The sequence below is a fragment of the Eschrichtius robustus genome, chromosome 16 (assembly GCF_028021215.1).
Source record: "Eschrichtius robustus isolate mEscRob2 chromosome 16, mEscRob2.pri, whole genome shotgun sequence".
Classification (NCBI taxonomy): domain Eukaryota; kingdom Metazoa; phylum Chordata; class Mammalia; order Artiodactyla; family Eschrichtiidae; genus Eschrichtius; species Eschrichtius robustus.
In genome coordinates, this window is record NC_090839.1 from 22006342 (window position 1) to 22032260 (window position 25919).

The 25919-nt window shown below is 40.7% G+C and overlaps 2 protein-coding genes across 4 annotated transcripts in view; one reads left to right on the top strand and one right to left on the bottom strand.

Annotated features, from left to right (window-relative positions):
* The window catches only part of RPRD1B (regulation of nuclear pre-mRNA domain containing 1B), a 55153-nt gene extending 42259 nt beyond the window's left edge, over positions 1-12894 (bottom strand). Inside the window, exons 1-2 of the mRNA XM_068524525.1 lie at positions 12327-12894; positions 6624-6753 (exon numbers count right to left, since the gene is read on the bottom strand). Coding sequence (XP_068380626.1) covers positions 6624-6753; positions 12327-12477 — 281 coding nt within the window. The 5' untranslated portion in view covers positions 12478-12894. The remainder of the gene's footprint in view (positions 1-6623; positions 6754-12326) is intronic.
* A 65-nt stretch (positions 12895-12959) lies between these two features.
* Positions 12960-25919, top strand: part of TTI1 (TELO2 interacting protein 1) — a 43207-nt gene continuing 30247 nt past the window's right edge. Inside the window, exons 1-3 of one of the 3 annotated variants that reach the window (XM_068524514.1) lie at positions 12960-13016; positions 21278-21336; positions 24649-24762. The gene's annotated coding sequence lies outside the window, so the exon portion shown is untranslated. The remainder of the gene's footprint in view (positions 13017-21277; positions 21337-24648; positions 24763-25919) is intronic. The other 2 variants (XM_068524515.1, XM_068524516.1) reach the window with 2 other exon arrangements.

The window sequence follows — 25919 nt, forward strand, 5'->3', positions numbered from 1 at the left end:
GTTTACCATAAAGTGTCAGACGGCAAGTGGAAGCATGGGGGAAGACTTTCCGAAAGGAAAACAAATTCCCTCACCACGTACTGTGTTACTATGAATTGTTCTGTTCTGTGAGGCTGTGCGGATGTCAATGACCTTACACTGAGGAACTATAAACAAGAAGGGTTACCCTGACATCTTAGTATCTAAGTCAATATCTTTAGTAGGAACCTCAAGAAGAAACCATATAAAATTCAACTCAGATGGGAATTTCACTCACCCCCAGCCCTAACAGCACTTTTCTAAAACTTATGTTAACACTCAAGATGAGCTGAGTTTCCGGCCTAATCTGGTCAGATTGTATTACTTATGAATTATTAGTGGCAAATTTCACTAAATTGGGGGTTAAAGTACTAACTAAATCAGGATACATACAAATTAATTATTCTATTGGTAAAGCTGTTTTTTTTTTTAAGTCAGAGGTCAGGGTGAGGAGGAAAAGGGGGAAAAAAATTTCCACTGATATTTATAAAACTTAAAGATATGACCTTGATATTTATAATAAAAACATCTCTACTCCATCTTCAAAATATATCTAGAAACAAATTACTTCTCACCTCTTTCTCTGCTCTCACCCTGATCCAAGCCACTATCATCTCCTGTCTGATTACTGCAACAGCCTCATTACTAGTCTCCCTGCTTCCACCCTGTCCTCCAACCATCTATTCTCAAGTTTTAAAAATCCAATCCTAACTGTTGTGTTAAGGTAGATCATGTCGCTCCTTTGCTCAAAACTTCCAATGGTTCTTCCTGGTCTCCCTCAGAATAAAAGTGAAAGTCCTAATGAAGCCTACAAAGCCTTTCTCAGCCCAGCCCATTATTTCTCTGACCTCACCTATCCTCACTCTCCCCTCCCTCCTCAACAGCTCCCTGGCCCTCCTGCCATAAAGTGTAGGACCTCTGCACTTAGCTTGGAACCAAGGCTCAGGCCAGGCAAGGATCCTTTGCTCTCCTCCTTCAGGTGCGTATATTCACACAGCACCTTTTCAGTGAATCCTTTCCTAATCTCCCTACTTAAAATTACACTCCCTACTCCTACTTAATTTTTCTCCACACAATTTATCTTCTGGTGTGCTATATATACGGTTTCCCTGTTGTTTATACTCTCTTTCCATTTGAATGTGATTTCCACAAGGGCAGGGATTTGTCTTTTTCCCCCACTGCTATATGCCCTAGAACAAGCACAATAAATATTTAATTGCAATGTTTTTTTTGAAAAATGTTAGAAAGGTTTCAGTAGGCCATACAATTAGTTAACTTTCAATGACCATTTTACCACATCAAGGTCATTCATGTCAGACATCAATTAAGCATTCATCTGCGCATTAAGGTTTATGAAATACTGTGCTTGAAATACAAAGAACAAGGCGTAGGTCCTGACCTCTAGGTTCTTGACCCAGCAGCCCCTCACCTCTCCACACCCTACCTGAGGCTTCATGTTCTAGCAACACTCAACAGTATTTTCTACTCAGCACTTGCTGCCACTGGTACGTGTGCCTATGCTCATGCTTTCTCCTCTCGCTTGAATGGAATCCCCAAAACAGAACAAGGTGAAGAGCAAAAGGTTCTGAGTAATTCTGGTGGCTGAAGTACTATATGCGGGGGTGTGGAAACAGCAGAAGAATCTGGAGGGATACAGTGGAATTAGATTATAGAGGACCCTAAATGCCATACTAAACATGTGGCCTTTATCCTGAAGGCAATGGGAAGTCCCTAATGTGATCAAATGCAGGCTTTAGAAAAATAAAGTCATTATAACTACTGTAACAAAATCACAGCTAATCAGAACTTAACTGGTTGGTACTTTTAACATAAAATCTGTTCTCTGCAAATTCTCTTAAAAGAGAAACCAATCATGAAAACAAATTCTTATCAAGGATTTAGTTAAAAGGGTTGGGAGGGGCACAACACCCATCCAACCACCATCCACCATTCCTGGGGCTATTTGGGGCTTGATTAAGACTGATAGTGAGTACAGCTGCAGTCACACTACTATATAGCGGATACTGATGCTCAAACCTGTTGTAACCAAAAGATTTTCAAAAGGCTTTCACCACTGAAGGCTACAGCCAAAAGGGTGCTCGACTTTAATTAGTGAACATAATTAACCATGATAGGCTAATTCTTTGAGCACTACAGTAAATCAAAGTTTTGCCAGCTAAGGTCTAAAGATATAGACACAACAGTCAAGAAATCTTTTTACTGATGAGGTTTTGCCCTAAGTAGCTCCAATGAAGTGGAAGTCACTTTAGCACCTGAAATTGGATACAACCAAAGCAAAAAAGTCATTTTATGACAGAAGGAGCTATCTTTTCAAGTTGTACTAACTCCATTCTAACTTGAGAAATCTTTAAGTGAAAAAACACAAAAAATCTTTGCCACTTACCAATGAATAAACTGAAAGATGATAAATAAGTACATATGTAACTTATTTTGCAGAACACAACTTAGTATCTTAATTCTAAATATTTATAAATTCAACCACTGAAAATTTGATCTAAAAAGTGAAAAGTATGTGTTATACACACGTAGGACTACTGCTTGAAGTGTCAGCTAGATACCAGAGGGCTTGCCAAGCCAGCGTGGGGGCCTTTTCTTCCTCTGCAGCTCTAATGGCACTGCCTTGGTACACCCACTATAATTTGTGTACTTCTCTCTTATCCCATGCACAGTAGGATTATGGCAGGCCTACTCAGGGCATAACTTATTTCTAAGTATCCTCAGCACTTCCAACAGCGCCTCATGTAAAGGTAAAGCAGAAACAATCCTTTGCAATTGTATAGAAAAGAGTTAACACAGCAGGCCTGAGACTGCTGCCCTTAGAAAGGCCTGCTCACGAGGTTGGCCCTTGACTGGCATCTCGGAACCTGGATTTCAGAAGTGTTCCCATCATTTCCTAACTGATAAGGGTGGTTTACTGTGCTTAAACTGTTTATACAAACAGTATGGTTGATGCTGAACACCTGCTTTCCTTCTGGGAGCCTAGAATTTTGGCAGAGTGCCTGTGACCAACCCTAACAAAATCCCTAGGTACTACATCTCTAACGGGCTTCTTAGGTAGAAAACACTTCACATGTGTTGCCACAGTTCAAAGGGGGAGGAATTAAGTATGTCTTGTGTGACTCCACTATGAAAGGACTCTTGGAAGCTTATGCCTTGTCTCCTCTGGACTTCATCCCTTGCACCTTTTCCCTTTGCTAATTTTGCTTTATATCCTTTCACTGTAATAAATCATAGCCAGGAACACAATTATACCCAAGTCCTGTGAGTCCTCCTAGCAAGTCACCAAACCTGGAAGTGGTCTTGGGGACCCATGACTGTTATAACAGGAAATAAATATGTATATGGTGATAATTCCAAATTTATGTCTCCAGAAATCAATTTCCTACTGAGCTTCAAGACTGTTTCATCCATCCGCCTATATGGCATCACCCTTTGGAATATCTATTAGCCATCTCAAACTTAACATGGCCAAAACAAAACTCTTGATTTCCTCTACCATATCTTTACCTCAATCTCCACCTCGGTAAACAGCACCATCAGCCATCCACATACTCATGTCAAAAACCTAGAAATAATCTTTGATTTCTCTTTTCCCTCACTACCAAGCTCCCACTAATCCTATCAGTTTTACATGGGGGGGGGGCACAAATCTACCCATAAAGTAAACATTCAACAAGTGGAAGCTATTATCTCCTCAATGCTCCTGAGTCCTAGCCAATGTCATCTCTAGCCTACACTAGAGCAACACCCTCGACCTCAGGTCCCTGCCTCTCCCTTGGCCTTTATAATCTACTCTCCACCCCAAGCTGGAGGGATCTTTGAACAAGGCATTTGGAATATATCACTCCCCTGCTTAAAACTCCTGACATCCTATCGGAACAAAATCCTAACTCTCTCCCAAGGCTTACAAGGCATATGTGACTGTCACCTGCCTGCCTCTCTGATCTCACCTGGATGCGACTTTCCCTCTGTTCCTTGTGTTCTAACCACAGTGGCCTTCATTCTGATCCTCTTAACATGCCAAGATTATTTGTACCGTAGGTTCTTTTTAATAGCTGTTCCTATTTCGCATGATTACCTCAAACGTCACTTCCTTAGAGAGGCCTTCCTTCACCACACTAGAAGAGATCCCACTCAAGAACGTCATTCTATTTTGTTATGTCCATATTATCACTCTCTAAAAGTATCTTATTCATTTTGTCCTTGCCTGCCTTGTTCACTGCTTGCCCCCCTAGTATCTGCATCAGTACTTTGCACAAAGAAGGCACTTAAATACATCTTGAAGGAAAGATTAAGTGCACAACTATCTCCAAACTGAGAAGAAAACAAGAAGGCATTTGTGTGGAAAGTAAGTTTAAAGTCTGGTTACTTAAACTGCTATTCAAATTAAATCTACCCTATGAGCTTGGCAGCTTTCTCTGACTTGAGAGGTTTGTTGTTTGTTTCCTAGGGGGTAGGGGGTTTGAGGGAGGAGGTAGGAAATTATCATAAAGAGATTCCTAATCAATTTTAGTCAATATTAATGGGTCCACTATCTTTGTTCATCAATTGGCCACAGAAAAACTGTACAGAGAGCACTTCTTACTGTTGATAAGGTGCATCAGGACTGAAGTGGTGTGGCTGGACTTCCTATTCTAATAATGGGGGTGGGGGTGGGGAGGGAGCTTAGAGACATGGGGATCTTGAATATAATACCTGAACGGGACCTTAAAAGAACTAGAAGAATGCAAAAAAGAAAGGTAACAGAGCTATCTTTTTTTATTTAAAAGGATCAGGTCTATTTTCCCCATAATGCCACAGAATTTGCCAAGACATTCTTACAGTGCCTCCTAGATAGGTTTTAAGATGATACCAAGTAGAAAAATTTTTAATCCTGGTATTGCTCATCCCCCCTCTCCCACCCGCTTTTCTACTTACACTTTTCTGATTTGGGAGCAGCTTATGATTACTGTTCAATTTTTAAGGAAAAATGTTATGTTTACTATCCCTAGAGGAAATTTCTTTAGTCAATTTCTTATACCCTAAATTTATTAACTTATTCAACAACTACTTACTGAATCCCTACTCTGTGCCAGGGCAGACCACAATGTTGCTCAGCTCCTGGGACACCATTCACATCAAGACTATCTAAATGGTGTTCTCGAAGGTACAAAACCCAGTAGCTCTGTGCCAGATACTCTATTAGGTGTCTGGAATACAGGAAAGAACAAAAAAGAAACAGTCCTTCTCTTCACATAGTTTATAATATAGTACACTCCCATGAATGGGCAAAGACTGTGGATTGAGCACTGTTGTTTTACTTTATCCTCACAACTCGAATGAGACAGGTGGTGACATTCCCTTTTAACTAACCTGGAAACGTGGGCTCAAAAAGCTACATAACACATCCAAGGCCACTCAGTGTTGGAGGCAGAGCTACAGCCAACGTCTAAGAAACTGAACTGAATCTCCTCAAAACAAGAAAATGCCTGTCTCCAATTTCAGAGGGCTACTCGTGTAGTCTGTTCTAAGCTTATTCTCTGTTATGACGACTCAATATTTTTTCAAGTTCCCAAACATTCTGCTTTTTCAGTATCCATGTTCAAAAAAAAAAAAAAAGCCAGTTGACTAACAAAAATCTTTTATCCATCTCTACAAAGCTAGATGTCATTTCTTAAAAATCCTTTGGAGTTCTCATTTCACTCCTTCAAACTTTCCAAATCTTTCACGGAATGCCAGACTTACTTTCACACTTAAGGTCTTTCACTTACACTCTAGGCCTTAGAACAATTTTCGTTTAACCCACTAGTCTCCTTCTCACCCTTCCCAGTTTCCTTTGGCAAAGATGTTTTGTTTGATTTGCTTACTTATTAATATTCTAGTGAAAAATAGTTTTTCTTTGCTCCTCCTAGACAACTAACTTATATCTACAAAAAACAGTTTGTTTTTAAATAAATAAAAGTGATTTGTAAAACTTTTAATTAAATGTATAGTTTCCGTGATATCAGCTATAAGTATGCTCTACCCACCCCCGTCCTCTGTCACAAAACACAATAGTGGCACACACTTAATATGACAGAGCCAGAGCAAATATCTACTTTCCACACTAATAATTACTATCTTTGCAGGTACAGTAATGACTACTATTTTTAGTAAGTTAGACATGTAGACATCCAGAAGTAAGTAAAAACAAAGGCACAGCAACTAATTTCTTGCTATTAAGGTTTTGTTACTGGAAAGTTCCCTTGTACTATTTAGCTTTGTTTTTTAACCATAAGCTAATAAGACAACTCAGCCAAGCCAAGGAAAGTACCATATTCAAGAAGTGAATTCAATAGTGAATACATCTAGGAGAAAAGATGTGCTTCAAGTGCTAGACTGAGTCCCTTCAATGCATCAAAATATTTACTTGTCTGAGATAGTTTCTCAAGGAGTCAGGCAAAATATAAAACCACAATTTGGCCTCTGCAACTCTCTATAAAGTACCTCTCTTTAAAGTATGAAGCTGTCAAATTACAAAGGCTATCACACACAAAAAAGAAAGAACAAAAAGGAAAAGGTAATGCATTCAAAAACAAAACAGAACAAAAAACCAGAAAACATACCTGGCAACGTGAGAAAAAGCATCCACAAGGACAGATTCAAATTCTCTAGTGAATTCAGGTCCTTTCCTTTTACTGTTTTGAATGACATCATTGGCTAAGTACAGAAAAGTAAGCTTTCTATTTGATTTGGCTGGAAAAAAAGAAAAGAAGATAATTTAGCTTACACCAAGGAAATTCTCAATTCACAATTCTTTTGCCCTAAGCTACTCCTAAAGAACACGAAGACAAGCATTACCTACTTGAGGTCAAGACTGCTATGTTTGAAAAAACAATTTAAGGGACTCCTGGAGGTGTCTAGTAAAACAGGATTGAGAATACAATTTTGAAAAAAATAAAAAACAAGAATACGCCATCTTAATTGATTGTGGTGATAGCTGCATAACTGCGAACATACTAAAAACCATTGAATTGTATATTCTAAAAGAGTGACTTGTGTGGAATGTGAATTATAGTTCAATATAATTGTTTTAAAAAAAAAAGAGAATACGCCATCTTAACTTCTGTGTTATTTTAGTCAGGGTAATTAATTGGCAGTAAAAATTAAGATAATCCAAAGAAAATTCCTAAACCTTTAAGCAGTCAATATTCTCCCGTGAATTCCTAAAGGATAAGCTGTCAATACATCTCCAGAAGACACGTTAAAACCAAGGTTTTCATTTATTATATTGCAAAGATGAGCATTTCTTACTCACTGTTAATTATCAAATACCACAGAATGAAAGACTGAGTTAAGTCTCAATTTTAAAAGATACTTGTAATTTATGCTCCTAGACCAAGAATTTCTCTTTGAACATTCCAATAACCATAATCAGTCAATGATATCAACTCTACAATCCAGAGGAATCTCTAGATGCACCAATGGATATTTATCTCAAAATACAAATATACATTAATGTTACATGATCACTGAAAATTTACACATGTCTGAAATCTGGATATGCAAAATTATGGCTCCCACAAAAAATATAATTCTTCTCTCTTATACCTACTAAATGTAGTATTTCCTATTACTCTATACGGTAGCATGCATTAAACCATAAAAACCTCACGCAACATGTCTGAGTTACAGTTGCTTGGGGGAACATTACTGAATTTCCTGGCTTCTATGCACATAACTTTTCAACCGTAAAGTTACATCACTACCATTTTTGGTCCCAGTTTTCTTTTAAAAGAAATAAATAATAACACAATCAGATAGTTCAAAACATTAAGTTTACTCCAATGCCAAAGTGCCCAAAAGACTCAAGCAAGCCCTATGTCAACCTTTACACCTGAATTACTAGTCCTTACTCCACTGCTCTCAGAAACCATTTCTGTTTCTTTTGAAATGCACACAGCAAGTATAAATTCTGACACAGCAGGCTCAAGATCTGACATTTTAAAATGTAGCTACAGGAGAATAACTCACTCAAGTTAAAAACAAGATTTTTAAAGCATGTTATAGTTGAAACTGATGACTTAAAGTGCTCATAAAATTAAATATGGATATCCTGAAATGTACTAACCTTCTGATAATAACCTAGTTTAGATGGCCAACTGATGAGAATATTGAAAACCTGGAGCTATCTTTAACTGTTCTAATTATTATTCAAAAACAGAACAAAAGTGTCAATAGTGTCAATATCCCACTGTTGCTACAAAGGTATGATTACGGCAAAAAGCTTTTTTTTTTTTTTTTAAAGCAAACCTTGTTCTAGGATGTTGCAGCAAGTTAAACTACCAAGTCTATAATGCCATGAAAGTTAGATTTAAAAGTTAAAAGAGGGCTTCCCTGGTGACGCAGTGGTTAAGAATCCGCCTGCCAATGCAGGGGACACAGGTTGGAAGCCTGGTCCAGGAAGATCCCACATGCCGCGGAGCAACTAAGCCCGTGCACCACAACTACTGAGCATGCGAGCCACAACCACTGAGCCCGCGAGCCACAACTACTGAAGCCCACGCACCTAGAGCCTGTGCTCCGCAACAAGGGAACCACAGTAAGAAGCACGCGCATCGCAACGAAGAGTAGTCCCCGCTCACCACAACTAGAGAAAAGCCCGCACTCAGCAACAAAGACCCAACGCAGCCAAAGATAGATAAATAAATATTAAAAAAAAAAAGTAAAACAGAACTTCTACAAAGCAAATCGGACTAATATACTTTATGTTAAAAAACCCAGAATCCATATTGTAAAATGTCAATTTGGCCATTCAAGACCTGATACATTTTGCAGTATTACAAATATGATAGCTAAGATAGAGAGCCAAGGTTTTCACTATCTACAATGCCAATTAATTCTCAACACCCTCAAACTTAGCAATGAGAATTTAGGATAAAACTTTATCCCTCCACATCCAGCATCCTGAATAATCAACATGAGCACCATGTGTGTAAAGGTAATATAACAAAGCCCTAGAGGGAATTCCCTGGAGGTCCAGTGGTTAGGACTCCTCGCTCTCACTTCCGAGGGGCCGGGGTTCGATCCCTGGTCAGGGAACTAAGATCCCATAAGCCGCGCAGTGCGGCCAAAACAAGCAAACAACAACAAAAACCCACAAAGCCCTAGAGCACTTGAACACACACAGTCATAATACACACGACACACACACCCTCTACTCCAGCCCTGGGTGGTAACTCACTTGTGCAGATGTCTTTCCAATATGTCAGTATGGATTCTTTCACTCCCTACTGAGGCCCATTCCAAATTGGTTGAGATAGTTATTGAGCAAAGTTTAAATAACTGGCTGACCAAAATTTTTCACTTGTCTGGCTAGTTTTGACATCTAGAGAAAGTAATTTTTGTTTAAAAAAAGGCCTATTTACCTGCACTACTAAAGGTAGTAGTAGTACAAACGTAAGGTACAAATGTACTACTAAAAAATGTTCATCTTAGGGTATTTTACACCAAACTGCTCCAAAAAGAAAGGGAGAAGTTCTACCTAGAACAGAGCCCAAAGGGATAAATTAAGAATTATTCCTAGGGAATGGAAAGAAAATAACACATCATGAATAGAAGTAGTACTTAAGCAGGAGAAAGAAAACTTTTAAAGTCTCATAAATATTTGGAGGCAAAACAGAGATGGTTTGTGAATGTCTTAAGGAAATGACTTGACTACAGATAGAAATGTCCATTTTTAAAGATTCAGGGTGGGCTAGAACCTAAAAGGTTAGTCAATTCCAACATTAGGGCACAAAATCTTTTTCCACTTTAGTGCGGAGGCATTTTCAATTCATGAAGGCTGGGTATTGGGAAACTGTACACTGATGCTTGGAAGAGCATCCTCTAGTTCTGCACTGTCCAGTATGATAGCCATTAGCCACATGTGGCTACTGAACACTTGATTTGTAGCTAACAAAACTCAGGAACTGAATTTTCAGTTGTATTTATTTGAAAGTTTACTTCCTTAGTCACACATTTCAAGTGCTCATGGCAAGAGGCTACCTTGTTGCACAGCACAAATATGAAGCATTTCTCTCATCACAGAATGCTCTATCAGACAGTGCCGCTTGGATCCTTTACTCAGCCATGAAAATGATGTCAAGAGACGACAATTTAACTCCTAAACTATTTTTTAACTGTGTTAACAGGCACCCTGCTAAATGTTGTGTACATTACGGACAACCAGAAGAGCTAGTTTCTCCCTCAAAACATAATCCAGTGAAAGAGACATAACTAGTAAGAATGAAATAAATGCAGATTAATTCTAATAAACAAAAGCACTACGGGTTTGGCTGGAGTAAGATGATCACCTTCACTTATTAAGTGCACTGATGCACCAGGTACCTGAAAACAAGTTTCGGCGTCTCGGAGCACTGGGTTAATGTCCCAGCTGTACATTCATTAACACAGCACTTCATTTCTTCATATCTTTATCTTCTCATCTATAAAATGGGGATAATAATGCTGACCTACTTACAACTTAAGGTTTCATCATATGAAATTAGGGTTAAAGGAGATTCATAAACAAAAGTACTCTTTATTTTCTGTATCTCAAATAGGGTGAGGTGGGGAATCAAGATGGCTTCACAAAAGTGACATCTGAGGTGCATTTTGACGCGCCTCTGAGATCCTACCAGATAGGATCCTGTAGAAAGCAATTCGAATTTTTCCACCACATCTCAGACAACAGAAATAATATCTGAATGGCACAGTAGGGTACATGAATGGGGCTCTGGGAGGCCCAGGCTCTATCCCCCAACTACCCTGAGGGCTGAGGGGACCCCCATCTCAGTACAGCACATGATATTTGGGGGGCAGGGGGTCTCTGCCAGAGGACTAGAACTGGGTCTCCTGAAAGAATCCTGGATTTTGGTGTCTGCCAGTCTGATGTAGTCCGAGCCTCACTGGTTCTAAGGCCTTGAAAATACCACTTAGCCACTTCAGTTTCCTCATCTGTAAAACAGAATGACATCCTGACCTCACAGATAGCAGAGAACACATGTAGAGTTACTTCCTATGCTATAAAGGGCCTACCACATACAGGCTGTCCAAAACAGCGCTAAGCTTCATTTGCTCAGCTTTCTGCTATGAAGCTCACTGGGGTATCAAATAGCTGTGTAGATGCCCATCTTTCCCCAGCAGACTGTAAGCAACTTGAGGCAAAGAACATGCCCCACACTGAGTAATCAGTATCCCACCTCACCATTATTTATCCAGTGCCTACACTCTGCCTGACACCATGCTAGATGTTCATGTGGATTATCCTGTTTACTCTTCACCCCAAGTTGTTTGAGCCTCCGTTTTATTCTCATCTGCTGAGTTCCTACTTCACAGAACTCTGAGACTGTAAAAAATGACAATGTATGTAATGATATCAGTACTGCACTTGGCAAAGAACAAAGGCACAGTAAATATCAGTTATCATTATCTCTATTTTACAGATCAGGAAACTGAGGGAAAGAGAGGTGAAGCTGCGGGGGCTCAGTAAATGGCAAAGTCAGGCTCCAGAGGCACTTGGCCTCTGGAGCCAACATGCTATCAAGCTCCCAACCCAGTGCCTGGCACACAACAACAGGCTGAGCTCAATCAATGGCTGCCAGATGCTGAGCAGGGTCTAGAACCAAGGAGAGCTGCATGAGAAGAGGAAACTGAGAGGCAAGGTCTAGGTGGTGTGGCCCCTTGACTTCTCTGCAATGGCAGTGACTGTACCCACTTCCAGGGCAGTGCTGAGGACTAAGTGCGAGGATATACATAAGGTCCTAGCACAGTGACTGGCACAGAATAAAGGCTCTGTAAGTGGCAGTTACCCTTGTCCTCTTTTGACAGATGCGAAAACAGAGGCTTAGAGAGAAGAAACTTGCCCGGTATCACTCAGCTAGCAAGTGGCTAAGCCAGGGCTCGATCTAGGTAATCTTACTCCGAATGCCCAGCAACCGCCTGGCACACAACAGGCTAAGGCCTGTACCCTCCACCAGGCGCTCAACGCTGCCGAGAGAATAATGATCACAAGTGTCAGGAGGAGCCAGAGAGGAAAGCGGCTGGGTTAACTGGGAGTCCTGAGCCCCGGTCGGTGGAACCTCAGACAAGTACCTTAAACCCTCCCCGGCCTCGGCTTCCTTCTCCGAGAAATGGGGATAACACTGTCTCCAACCTCAGAAGCGCAATCAATCAGAGGCCCAGGCCTGGAAAGCCAGGCTCAGCTAAGAAGCTAGAGGGGCCTCGGGAGTGGGTGCGGGAGAGGGCTACCCGGGAGGAGGACCCATGGGGGTAGAGGGAGTGTTTACCTTTGCGGAGCTCGCGGTGCCACACCGAGACGATGGGTCCCGCGTGCTTGCGGTGGTGGATGAGCCACAGGGAGAGGGTCTGCACGCTCTGCTGAGAGTTGCTCAGCTCTGAGAGCTTCTTCTCCAGCGCCGACTCGGAGAAGGAGGACATGGTGGCGGCGGTGAGGCCCGGCAGGGATCGGCCTGGGCCGCCCAGTGCGGCGGGGAGAGCGACGGCACGAGGCCGGGACCTCACCTGGCGCCCTGCGGGACTCTTTATGACTGACAGATGGCCGGGGGGGGCCAGGAGGGGGAGGGGATGGGTCTCCGCAGTATCAGCCGCCCGCGCCGCCGCCACAAGATGGCCACCTACCTCTCACCCCGCCGCGAGAGCAGGGTCAAAGGGCAAGGGCCGAAGTGGCGGGGCACCGGGGGTACTCAGAGTGTAGAAAAACACCCCTCCGATGGCGAAGGCCTCTTTGAATCTCGCTCGGAGCACTCCGAAAGCGACAGACAGGGAAAAGGGCGCACTTCGGAGGCCTCCGGAAGGTGCTTTAACCGCTCGCGCCCGCACGCCGGCGCAGTGAGTGTTACCGGAACCCTTTCTCCCGCTCCCGCAGAACCTTTCTGGCGCGGTGCGGCGCGCGAGTTACGCGTCACTTCCGGCGCGGCGGAGGAGGTGCGAGAGTGAGGGAAAGGCTGGAAGACGAGGTAAGGGAAGAGTGGCGCGAACGAGAGGGAGACAGCAACCGCGAGCCCTTAGAGGGGGATCCTGAGGGGATGCTGAGGCTGAGAGATCATGACCTGGGGATGGTACGGGACCTTTCTCCCTCACCTGGCAGGCCCCAGCAGCACTCTTCCTCCGTACATGTCCTGCTCTCTGGCCGCCCCCCACAAAAAGCTTTTTTTGGTTCTGCCAAGCCACCCACGTGCACTTTTCACGCCTCCACGCCTTGGCTCTTGCTGTTCTTTTTCCAAAGGTGACGCCCCCCTTCTCACGCGGTGGGCTCCTACTAGGCCTCCGGGACCACCTTTAGTGGCCAGTTCCGATGTTTAGTCTGTGACAGCACCGCCGTCAAACACACCCTTGTGCCCCCAGCTCTTAGTTGGTTGTTGTATTCAGGGAATTACAGGCTGCCTTCTGGGGGTTCATTTGACTATTGCTCAAATTTAAGTAATACATGTTAACTTTGTGGGGGGGTGGGGTAAAGAAGTCAATGGGTTCGTTGGCCTCCTTTAAGAAACACTATTTGAGACTCTATCCTTTAACTATTTTTTAAAAGTTTTAAATTCCAATTATCACATCAGCAGAGAAATTTGTTCTTCTAACTGCTGTGGGTGGTGGTAGGGAGTTAGGTTATTGTAGACATAGTAGAATTTTTAAATGTCCTGATCATAGTGGAACAGACCAGTTGTGGGCAGATTCCAGTTAGGAGGCACTGTGCTAGTTGATGCCTGTTTTTGCTCATACTGCGCTGTTCTTTGCTTAGGTGCTTTTACTCCTCCTTCAGAATGGAATCATCATAATCATAGCCAACATAATGAGCTGCTGCTATGGGCTAGACACTGTGTTTTCACATAGTGACTCATTTAATACAACAAAGCTATGCAATAGGTATTATGTTATTCCCATTTGGCAAATGAGGAAACTGAGGCTGAGGGAGCTTGGGTGACCTGCCCAAGATCACATAACTAAGATTAGAAAGAAGGGACTCTATCTATCTTTTTTAGCCCAGCACCTTATTCGTAGCTGAGGTGAATAGCCTAAAATCACGGTCAATATCTAGTCATAATTACAACCTAGGGCCTTTGAGTCCAAATCTAGGCCATCTTTCTGTATTAAGTAACAGTGTCATATACTGAGAACTTTTATACCGAGTCACTGTGTATTAAGCACATTACGTACATTCTTTTATTTAATCCTGACAACAGTCCTGTGGGGTACGGGTTATTATCACTATTTGACAGATGAGAAAACATTAAACATGGGTGAGTCATCAGTGTCACTTGGACACAAGAAATGACAGAACCAGGAATCAAATCAAGGTTATCTTATCCCAAGTTCTTCACTCCCGAGCCAGTGGTTGATTTATTCATTCAGCCGATAATTTTTGAGAACCTATGTCTGAAGCACTATTCTAGGCAAACAGACAGAATCTATGTCCTTGGAAGCTTACCTTCTGCAGGGGAAGATAAACGTGTGTGTAAAATGAGCCCGAAAGTTATAAATGCCTTGAATAAAAGTAAAGGAGGGTAAGAGGTATGAGGAATGCACGTATGGGCGGATTGGTGTGTATTATATATACTGGTCAGAGAAGGCCTCACTGATACGGTGACATTTGATCAGAGCCTTCCAAAAAATGAGAGAACAAGCCCTATGCTATGTGGTGAATGTTGCAGGCAGAGGGAAAACCAAGTGCAGAGTCCTGAGGTCAGACCATTGTTGGCATTTTCAAGGACCAGCAAGGAGGACAGCTCAAGTGATGTGAACCAGAAGGCTAGAAATGAGCTTAGAAAAGTTGCCAGGGACCATATCATGTGGGGAACTATAGGCAGTAGTAAGGACTTTGGATATTACTCGGAATGAAACAAGTCCAATGGACTCATTGGACCATTTTGAGCAAAAGAGGAGCATGTGGCTATTAAGTAGAAAATAGACAGTAAAGGTGCAAGGGTAGGAGCAGGAGGACCAGTTCAGCTGCTGTTGTGATAACCCAGGTGAAAGGAAGACTCAGACCAGGGTGGAGGTAGTGAGAAAGGGTCAGATTCTGGGGATATTTTAGAGAAAGAGATCACAGGATTTACTGACAGCATAGATATGAGGTATAAAAGAAACAAGAGCTTATATGGCCCTAAGGGTTTTAGCCTAAGCAACCATAAGAATGGAGTTTGCATGTATGTACTGAATTGTGGGAAGAGCTGGTTTGGGTAGTAAGAGCAGTTTAGATGTGTATGTGTCTAATTGGAAATGCCTGTCCAAGTAGAGGTATCTCATAGGCAATTGGGTTTATGGGTCTGGAGTTCAAGGGAGAGATCTGGGGTAGAGATATAAATGTGGGAGTCATAAGGGGGAATAGGTATAGAAAGAAAAGGGGCCCAGTGATTAAGTCCTAGGACACTTCAACATTTAGAGGTCAGAAAGATGAGGAGGATATAATCATGTGATGTATCTTCTTTAGCCTGTTAATATTAATAACGGTGATTGATTTTCAAATACTGAGCCAGCCTTACATCCCTGGAATTTAGTCCTACTTTGTCATGGTGTGTAATTCTTTTTACATACTGCTAAATTATATTTCCTCATATTCTGTTTGGGATTTTGGCATCTATATTCATGAGGGAAATTGGTCTGCAGTTTTAAAATTTTTTTATATTTATTGAGTTTTGGTATCAGGGTAATACTAGCTTCATAAAATGGATTGGAAAGTGTTTCTTCTTCTTCCATTTCTAGAAGATTGTGTAGAATTGGTGTTAATTTTCTTTAAATGCTTGGTAGAAGTCTGCAGTGAAACCATCTGGGCCTGAAGATTTCTTCTTTCTTTTTTCTTTGATTTTGGGAGTCTTTAAACAATAAATTCAGTTTCCTTATAAGGCTGTTCAGTAATCTATTTCAGAGTGTGTGAATTGTGGTAGTTTGTGTTTTTTGAGAAATTTGCCATTTCATCTGTCAAATTTATGTGTATAAAATTATTTGTGGTATTCCTGTATTATCCTTTGATATCTGCGGTCTGTAGTACTGGTATTGCTAATTCCTCTCTCTGTCTCCCTCCTTCCCTCCCTCCCTCCTTCCCTCCCTCCCTCCCTCCATCCCTCCTTCCCTCCTTCCCTCTCTCCTTCTCTCCCTCTCTCTCTCCCTCTACCTCTCCCTCCCCCCACCCCCATCAGTCTAGTTAGAAGTCAATTTTATTGATCTCTCTAAAGAACCATTTCTTTGGTTCATTGATTTTCTCTATTGTTTTTTGTTTTAAACTTCAATTCCTGCTCTGATTTTTATTATTTCTTCCTTCTGCCTGCTTTGGATTTATTTTGCTTTATTTTATTTGTCTTTTTCTAGGTGTTTACTGTGGGAGTTTAGATTATTGATATTCATTTAAGAGCTTTCCTCTTTTCTAATATGTATATTTAGTACTATAAATTTCCCTTTCAGCATGGCTGTACCTGTGTCTTACAAATTTTGATATGTTGAACTTTTATTTTCACTCATTTCCATGTATTTTTTAAAAATTTCCCTTGACATTTCCTCCTTGATCCGTGAATTATTTAGAAATGTGTTGCTTAATTTCCAGGCGTGTGAAGATTTTCCTGTTCTCTATTAGTAGTTTCTAGTTTGATTCCATCGTGGTTGGGGAACACACTGTATGATTTTAGTTCTTTTGAGTTTGTTGAGGTTTATTTTGTGGTCCAGGATATGGTCTATCTTGGTGTGTGTTCTGTGGACACTTGAAAAGAATGTATATCCTACTGTCGTAGTATTCTGTAAATGTCAGTTATGTAAATGTTGGTTGGTGTGGTTGAGCTCTTGTGTTATAATTGATATTGTTCTATCAGTTGTTGAGAGAGGAATGTTGAAGTCACCACCTATACTTGTGGTGACCACCTGTACTTTTCCTTTCAGTTTTATCCATTTTTGCTTCACACATTTTGCATCTCTGTTTTGTGCATACACACTTAAGATTACTATGTCTTCTTCATAGATTTACCCTTTAATCATTATATAATGTCCTTCTTTGTCTCTGGTAATTTTTTTGCTCTGAAGTCTACTTTATCTGATATTAATATAGCTAGTCTTGCTTTCCTTTGATTAATGTTTACATGATAATATCTTTTTCCATCTTTTTACTTTCAACCTGACTATATCATTATGTTTGAAGTGAATTTCTTGTAAACAGCATATAGTTAAGTCATATTTTTTAAGCAACTCTGACAGTCTTTTTTTATTGGTGTATTTAGACATTTTACATTTAATATAATTATTGATATGTTAGAGGTTAAGTCTGAAATTTAATTCTTGTGTTTTCTGTGTTTTCTGTTTTTTGTTTCTCCATTATCTTTTCTTCTCCAGACTTCCTTTACTTGAACATTTTTTAGAATTCCATTCAATTTATCTGTAGTGTTTCTGAGTGTATCTCTTTGTATAACCATTTTCGTGGTTCTTCTAGGTATCATATTATGTGTATGTAACTTATTTTTGACAGGTCTAGTGAGGTATATGTACCTTACTTCCTTTATATCTCTTTACCCTTTCCTGTTTATATTTGTCTTAAATATATCCTCTAGATACATTTAGAACCACATCAGTCAGTGTTATAATTTTTGCTTTAACTGTCAAACACAATTTATAAAATTTAAAAGAATAAGAAAAACCTATTGTATTTATACGTATTTTTATTTACCATGTTCTTTCTTCCTCCTTGATGTTCCAAGATTCTTTATTTATTTATTTATTTTTAACGTTTCCTTTCCGTTTAGAGAATTTCCTTTAGCCAGTCTTTTAGAGTAGGCCTGCTGGTGACAAATTCTCTTAGTTTTCCTTCATCTGAGGATATCGCTCCAGTTCATTCCTCTTTTCTTTTTTTTTTTTTTCTGATGGACATTTTTGCTGGGTATAGGATTCTGTGTTGACAGTTCTTCTTTTTTTTTTCTTCCAGCACCTGAAAATTATTGTGTTGCTTCCTTCTGGCCTACATGGTTTCTGAGGAAAAATCCAGTGTCATTCAAATAGTTTTTCCCATATAGGCAAGGTATCATTTTTCTCTGGCTGCTTTCAAGATTTTTTGTCACTTGTTTTCATAAATTTTAATTTTAATTATAATTATAGTTGGTGCAGATTTCTTTGGGGTAATCCTGTTTAGGGTTCACTCAGCTTCTTGAGTATATAGATTTCTGTCTCTTGCCAAATTTGGGGAGCTTTCAGTACTTTGAGTACTTTTTCGACCCTGCCCTTTTTCTTCTCTCATTCTGGGATGCTTAAATCATTTGTTATAGTCCCATAGGTCCCTGAGCCTCTTTTCAGTCTGTTTTCTCTTTGTTGTTCAGATTGGGTAATTTCTCGTATTCTGTCTTCCATGTTACCGATTCTTTCCTTTGTCCCCTCCATTCTCCTGTTGAGCCCATCTGCTGGGCTTTTTATTTGTTATTGAATTTTTCAGTTCTAAAATTTCTGTTTGTTTCTTCTTTGTATCTTCTATTTCTTTGCGGAGGTTTTCTGTTCTTTTGTTTTAAACAAGTTCATAATCGCTTATTGAAGCATTTTCATCACAGCTGCTTTAATAACTTTGTCAGATAATTCTAATGTCTCTGTCATCTTAGTGTTAACGTATATTGATTGATTTTTCTTTTTTTATTCATTTGGAGATCTTCCTGGTTCTTGGGTATGGTGAATGATTTTTGACTGGACATTTTTGTATTATGTTCTAAGACTCTGGACCTTACAGAAGTCTTCTTTTTAGCTGGCTTCCTCTGAAACCACTCTGGCAGGATAAGGCAGGGGTGGGGGGACCAACCTTGTTACTTCCAAGTGTAGGTAGAAGTCCAGATTCCTCACTCAGCCTCCTTTGACACCCATGAGGGAGGGCTCCTAATTACTGTTAGGTAGAAGTGGGAGTCCTGTCTCCCCACTCCTACTTAGCCTTCTCTTGCTTTTTTCCCCCCATCTTTATTGAGATAGAATTGACATACAACACTGTAAAAGTTTAAGATGTACAATGTAATGATTTGATACACAGATCAGTGTATATATATTGAGAATGATTACCACAATAAGGTTAGTTAACACCTCCATCACCTCACAAGATTACCCTTTTGTGTGTGTGGTAAGATCATTTGAGATCTACTCTACTCTCTTAGCAATTTCATGGATCATCAGACTGACCTTGCAAACTTCTAAAATAGATTCTCAAAGCATACCTGTTCCACCCCACCCCCAACATAGATTCTGATTCAGTAGATCTGGTGTGAGGCCCAGGAATCTGTACTTACATTGTTTCCCCTTGGTTCTGATAAACAGTTGGGTTGGAAACCTCTGGTGTAGTGAAAAGAGTGCATACAGCCTTTGGGGTCACACAGGCTTGAGGTGAATCCCACTGCTTGCTGTGTAACCTTGGGCATCACTTAATCTCTCTGAACCTAGTGTTACTCAGCTTGTAGACGAGCAATTTATGTACATTGCCTAGCATATGGTGGGTTTTTTCAACAAATATTAATTCTCTTCTCTCTAGTCAAGAACTTGTGTTGGCAGTTCTTTTATTTAAACTCATATTTCTGGGATCTAAACCCAGTCTTTCTACCATGTGCTAGTTAATTCAAAGTTAGAAGTTTTAGAGATGATCTTATCCACCAAGTTTATTTTATGTTGAAGAAACTAAAATTCATGGAAACCACACAGCCAGGTACTGTCAGAGCCAGGACTATCACCCAGATTGTTAGATTCCTGTTCTCATACTCATTCTGTCTGGAAACACCCTAAAAATGGGCTGGCATGCAGTCAAAATCTAGAACTATGATTGCCGCCTGAGAGTGAATCTAGTAAGATCCTCCTGTAATGGATGAGATCGACTACCTGTAGGAATAACTCACCCCAGGAGAAGAAGAGTATGGTGGTTTTTACCCAGACTCCAGTTCACACATATCTGATATCAAAGATCCACCAAAGAGAGAGCCAGACCTTGGTCTATGGCGATTGATTCAACAAGCATTTATTGAATGCCTGCTCTTTGCCGGAAGCAATAAACAAAACTGTCAACTATTACTGCCCTCATAGAGCTTATATTTTAGTGGGAAGAGAGAGACAATAAACAAATAAATAGGTGGATAACTTAGTTTGACAAATGGTACTAAATGCTATGTAGGAAAATTTCAAAGGCAGGGGAAGGAGATTGGGAGTGCAAGGCAGGGGAGGAGTGAGGATGGGTTGCAGTTTTAAATTAGGGTGATCAGAGAAGGCCTCCCTCAGAATTCACGTTTGAGTAAAGCCCTGAAAGGTGAGAGAGCAAGCCGTGAGGATATATCGTGGAACAGCAAGTTACAAAGGCCCTGAGCAGGTGGTCTCATCAGAAAATCACTCCTGTGTGAGGCATGGCTCACTTGCCATGATGGTGACTCCCTCTCGTCTCTGCCTTTATTAGGGGCTATAACTTTTCTGCTTTCTGGCCTTTGCTTGTGAGGTATTGTTCCTTGAACAGCCTTCCCATGCAGCCCCAAGTGTGTAGTCCCCCCACCCCAACATAAATCCTTCTCCCTCCATGAACCCTTCCCTTTTGGTGTTCATTCTTTTTCTGAGTTCCTTTTGTACTTCTCTGGGGTTTTTTCCTCCCTTTTTCACTTTTTAACTATATGATACAATAAGTACCTTGTGGTCTATCGTCTTATCTTTTAAGTGTCTGTAAAGTATAGCACCTACAGATTGTCCCGTTTGTCTGCACCACCTGGACGCCATGGCCCAGGGATCTTACACAGCCCATCCCTGTGAAAAGGCAGAAAGAGATGGGAAGGAGGGGAAGAAGCTGCCGGGGGAATGGGTTCACTCAAGCACTCCGATTGCAGATCTCTTCCCCCACCTCCCCAGTGACTGCTTTCTATGACCGCGGAAGGGGTACACTGAACTCAGAAAGGGTTAGAGTCAAGAACTGGTTTATATAGTCACTGTCTGCCACAGTTGAACTCTGGGTTGTTTTCTCTGCTCACCCCGAGAATCAGCTTGTTCTGAATGCCTCATCCCAGTATCACTTTCTGGGCCAGAATACCCCAGTTGCTGTCAGTTATATAAACATCAAACTTTGCAGTGCCACTTTAATCAGTGTTGCATTTTATCGGAATAGAATCTAGGACTCCTAAGCTTCTAAATCTGTGAGCAGTTCCTTCTGTAATCGACATATTGTCACACGGGTGTGAATTCATGTCCATCCCATAAAGGTATATGATTGCCTTTTATAGTCATGCCATAGTAGCAATTTGTTATACTGTCTTCCTTACAGAAAGCTGGTTTATGTATTTCTGAGCCTGTAACCCATTCTTTTGAAGATCTCCAATTGTGGTAAGTCTTCATCTGTATAGTATCCCATTGGGAGAATATACCACAGTTTATCCATTCTACTATAGATGTGCATTTGGGTAGTTTCTTTGTGGGGACAATTGTGGATAGTGTATTCCAGAACACATCTATTGGTAAATTTATGTATGCATTTCTGTTAAGTATATATCAAAGAATGTGATTACTAGATCATAGAGCGTATGTATGTTTACCTTTAGCATAATAGATACTGCCTAAGGATTTTCCAAAGTAGTTGTATCAATTACACTCTTACCAGCATTGAATGAGAGTTTTGGTTGTTTTATATCCTTGCCAACGCCTAGTATTTTCTTTTCCTTTTTCTTTTTTTCCCCTTTTTTTCAGCTTAGCCCTTCTGGTGGGTGTGTAATGGTATTTTGTTGTGGTTTTATATTGCATTTTCCAGAGCAGTGATGTTAATGTCTTTTCATGTGTTTATTGGCCATTTGGATATCCTCTATTGTGGTATGCTTGTTCAAGTTCTTTTCCATGTTTCTGTTGGATTGTCTTTTTCTTATGATTTATAGAAAATCTTTTATATTTCAATGTAGTCCAATTTATCATTTTTTTATGGTTAGCTCTTTTCTGTGTCCTGTTTAAGAAATCTTTGGCTACTCCAAGATTACAAAGACATTCTTTGTTTTCTTCAGAAAGCTTTATTATTTGACATTTCATGTTTAAATCTAGTATGAGATGTAATCAAGACCTATATATTTTTTCGTATGGATAGCCAGGCGGCACAGGACCTTTAATTGAAAAGACCATTCTTTCCCAGTTGATTTCAGTGTCAACTTTGTCAGGTATGTGAGTCTATATATGGAGTCTCTGTTGTATATGTGGGGGCTGTTTCTGGACTCTATTCAGTTCCACTAATCTGTCTTTCTTTTTGCCCTTTAATTATTGTATCTTTACAGTAAATCTTGAAATCAGATAGTGTAAAACTTACACCACCAAAATTTGCCAATTTAATTCCTCTTCTTCAAGATTGTCTTTGCTATTCTAGGTTGTTTGCATTCCCATATCAATTTTAGAGTCGTCTTATAACTTTCTATAAAAGTGCTGCTGGGGTTTTGATTGGGATTATGTTGATTCTGTACCAGCGGTTCTTATCCAGGGCGATTTTTGCCCTACACAGGACATTTGTTAGTATCTGGAGACATTTTTAGTTGGTACTCTTGGGGGAGTGCTACTGGCATGTTGGGGACAGAGGCCAAAGATGCTGCTAAATATCTGACAATGCACAGAACAGCTCTCCACCAACAACTTATCCAGCCCAGAATGTCAGTAGTGCCACTGTTGAGAAACTCTGAATTCATGTCATCAGTGTTTCAGTTGGGCTTCTGTCCACCATCTTATTAAGTATTTGTTTTCTGTTTGACCCACCAGTTTTGCTTCCCTTTTTCTCATTTTTCACCTTTTGGATCAATCAAAAGTACTTATTATCCCATTTTTACTACTGTCTGAACTTTTATAGCTCTTTTGGAGTTTACCCTATAGATTTCAACATGCATTCTTGACAGTCTAATACGGATTTTTTTATCACTTCCTGATGCTGCTAGACTCTTAATACACTTAACTCCTTTTACACTATCCATGCACCTTTTGTGCATTACTGTCTTGCATTTTACCTTCAGTTGTGAAAGATTTTTATAGGGTGTAAAATTCAAGGTTGGCAGTTACTTTCTTTTCACACTTTAAAGATGTCATTCTGTTGTTTTCTGGATTTCATCATTTCTTTAGAGAAGTTGCCTGTCACTTCTGTTGCTGCATAACTTTTAAGATTTTTCTCCATACTTTTGGTTTTTCAGCAGTTTGACTATGATGTGTCTGTGTGTGTTTCTTTTTGTATTGTCAACTTGGGCTTTGCTGAGCTTCTTGAATCTGTGGGTTGATCTCTTTCATTTGTTTGGACATTTCTCAGCCATTTGTCCCCCAGCAGCGGCCTTCTCTCAGAAGTCATGCATTTTGAGATCCCTGAAGACTATGGTTTTGCATATAGGACTCCAGTCCTATATGACCACATTAAAAACATCGTGGTTTCTTTTTCCTCAGTGACAGCCCCCCTCGGCCTGGGCCTCTTCGTAATCCTGAGCCATGTCCAGGATCAGCAAATGGAAAACAAACAAACAAACAAAAAAACCCAACTATTGATGGTTGACTCACTGTGAACTTTCATCCTTCACTAGAGTATTAGTTCATCTGGTCTTTGTTGCTTCTGCAACTATTTGATGCTTTAAGAAACGATTTTTATAATTTATCTGGTTTCTCTAGTTGTCACCAGGAGTATTGGCCTGCCATACCCTCCTATATCCTACTTGAAAGGAGAATCTGTATAGATGTTTCTGAGTGCTTATCATATGCCAGATGCCCTTGTAGGTTCTAGGTGTAGGATTGCCCAGTCTAAAGTAGATAAAACAGGCATATACAAAATAATTCAGCATGCTAAATACTGTAATAGCAGTATGTACAGTGGTAGGAGAAAGGAGGAGAATATGAAATAGCACTACCTGTTTAGGAAATTGCAAGTTTTATAATTTCACATGGTTGCAGTTTCAAGTTCAAGGGGTGAAGCAGTGCGAAATGAGGTTGATGAGACAGACAGGGGCCTGATGGTGCAGGGCCCTGTATGCCATGGTAAAAAGGTGTTTGTACTTTAGGCAGGCTACAAAGAGCAGGTGAAGGATTTTAAACATGGAAAAGAGTGATCCAGATTTTTGTTTTAAAAAAGTTACTTACATGTCAGTGTGAAATATGGATTCAAGAAGGGCAAGCACACAAGGCAAGGGTGGCTGGAGAAGAAACCATTACGGTCAGTCCAATATCAAATAGATGATTATCATCATCAACAGCTTTGAAAGATGTTGAAGGGGTAGAACTGATGAAATTTAAGGGAACAGTGGAATTAAGAGGGAGGTGAAAGAAAGCAGAGAGGCTAAGGCGTCTAGCCCAGGTGAGGACCATAAATCACAAAGGGAATACAGAAGAAAGCAGGTAAGTTCAGGTTGGGACAGGTTGTATGTTCTCACTTCACTTGCTCTATTACAGTTTTTGTCATATTATCTGAGAACATAGTTCAGGGGACCCCAGGTTATTGTCTTGAAACTCCTGAGATAAATAAGAGAGATGCAGAGCCCCCGGCCATCGCCTTCACCCCAGCTTTAACCAGACCCTCTGATTTTATCTGTTGTACATGCTGGGCTTCCACTTAAACGTTTTATTTGAAGAAAGTTTTCCATGCTAAAAGAAAAAAAGAGTTACTCAGCAATGTTTCCTTCTTCATTCATCTTCCCGTTTTAGGTCTGTTTCGAGTCACTTCTTGTTTGAATGGAGTCCTCTGGTAGGGCATGTGGTGCTACCGTCTCTGAATCCTTGCATACGGCTCTTTCACCCTGACAGCTGAATATCTTCGCTGTAAGTAGGGTTTGGGGGCCACAATCCTTTATTTGCGGTCAGTAGATGCTCTTCCACTGTCTTCTATTGCAAATGAGAAGTCCAAAGCCGGTCTTTTTCCTTTATAAGTTATTTGTTGTTTCTTCCTGAAGGCATATGTGATTTTTTTTTCCCTTTATCTTTTAGCGTACAGGAATTTTACCACAATTTGACTAGGTGTGTATCCTTCAGTCTTTTCAGTCTCCAGATAAATCCTTTTGCAGCTCAGGGAAATGTTTCAGTTATCTATTTGTTTTAGCTCCTCCATCTGTTCCTTTTTTTCCTTCCAGAATTCTCAGCTATTTATATGTGGGTTCTCCCAGATCTGTCCTCCAAGTCTCACATTTTCCATCTCTTTGTATTTTTGCTCAGAGTTTTAAGATAGCTCTACTTGATCTTCCCAGCCACTAATTGGATCTCAGCAATTAACCGCCTTTTTTTTTTTTTAATCAATTGAGCTTTTTTAGTGTGGAAAGACATGTTTTTAAATTCTAAGAAATATCTTTTGTCTTGTAATTGAATTTCCTTATTGGTCTTATTATTTTTCATATTCTTGTCTGTCTCCTTTAGCATTTCTGTTAAACTAAGGTTCACCACCTCAAGGGTGCTCTATTTGCATTTCCTGCTCCTGACTGTTGGGTCCCATTAAGTGGTTACTTCCTTTGCTTCTGTTCTAACTACTAGTACCTTGGGCAAGGGGTGGCACAGTAGTAGCCTCTGGGTCATCAGTGTGTGAGCTGGTGCTGATAGGGTGTCAGTAGTCCCTGGCCCAGCTTTCTGGCCTCCACGCCTGGCATTTTGCTAGTCTGGAATAGGGAAGATTTGAGCTTCTTCCCTTCCCTGGCTTCTTGAGGGTCACAGAGACCAGGAGATATCCCCCCAAGGACCCTCACAAACCAGCATTGCCCTTCCTCTCATGGAGTTCTGTGGACCAGACTCTGTCCAGGGTCTGAGAGCGTGATTGTTGCCCTGGAGCCCTCTCCTGACCCACGGAGGAGATCCAGCACCAGCTGTCTCTCTGGGCTGAGCAGGTCTTGCCCACACCCACCAGGCACCACTTGCCTGCCAGCACTACTGGGGACAGCGAGAAGCAGCGGACACTTTCTTGTCATCATCTGTTCAGAAGCCCCCAGCAAATA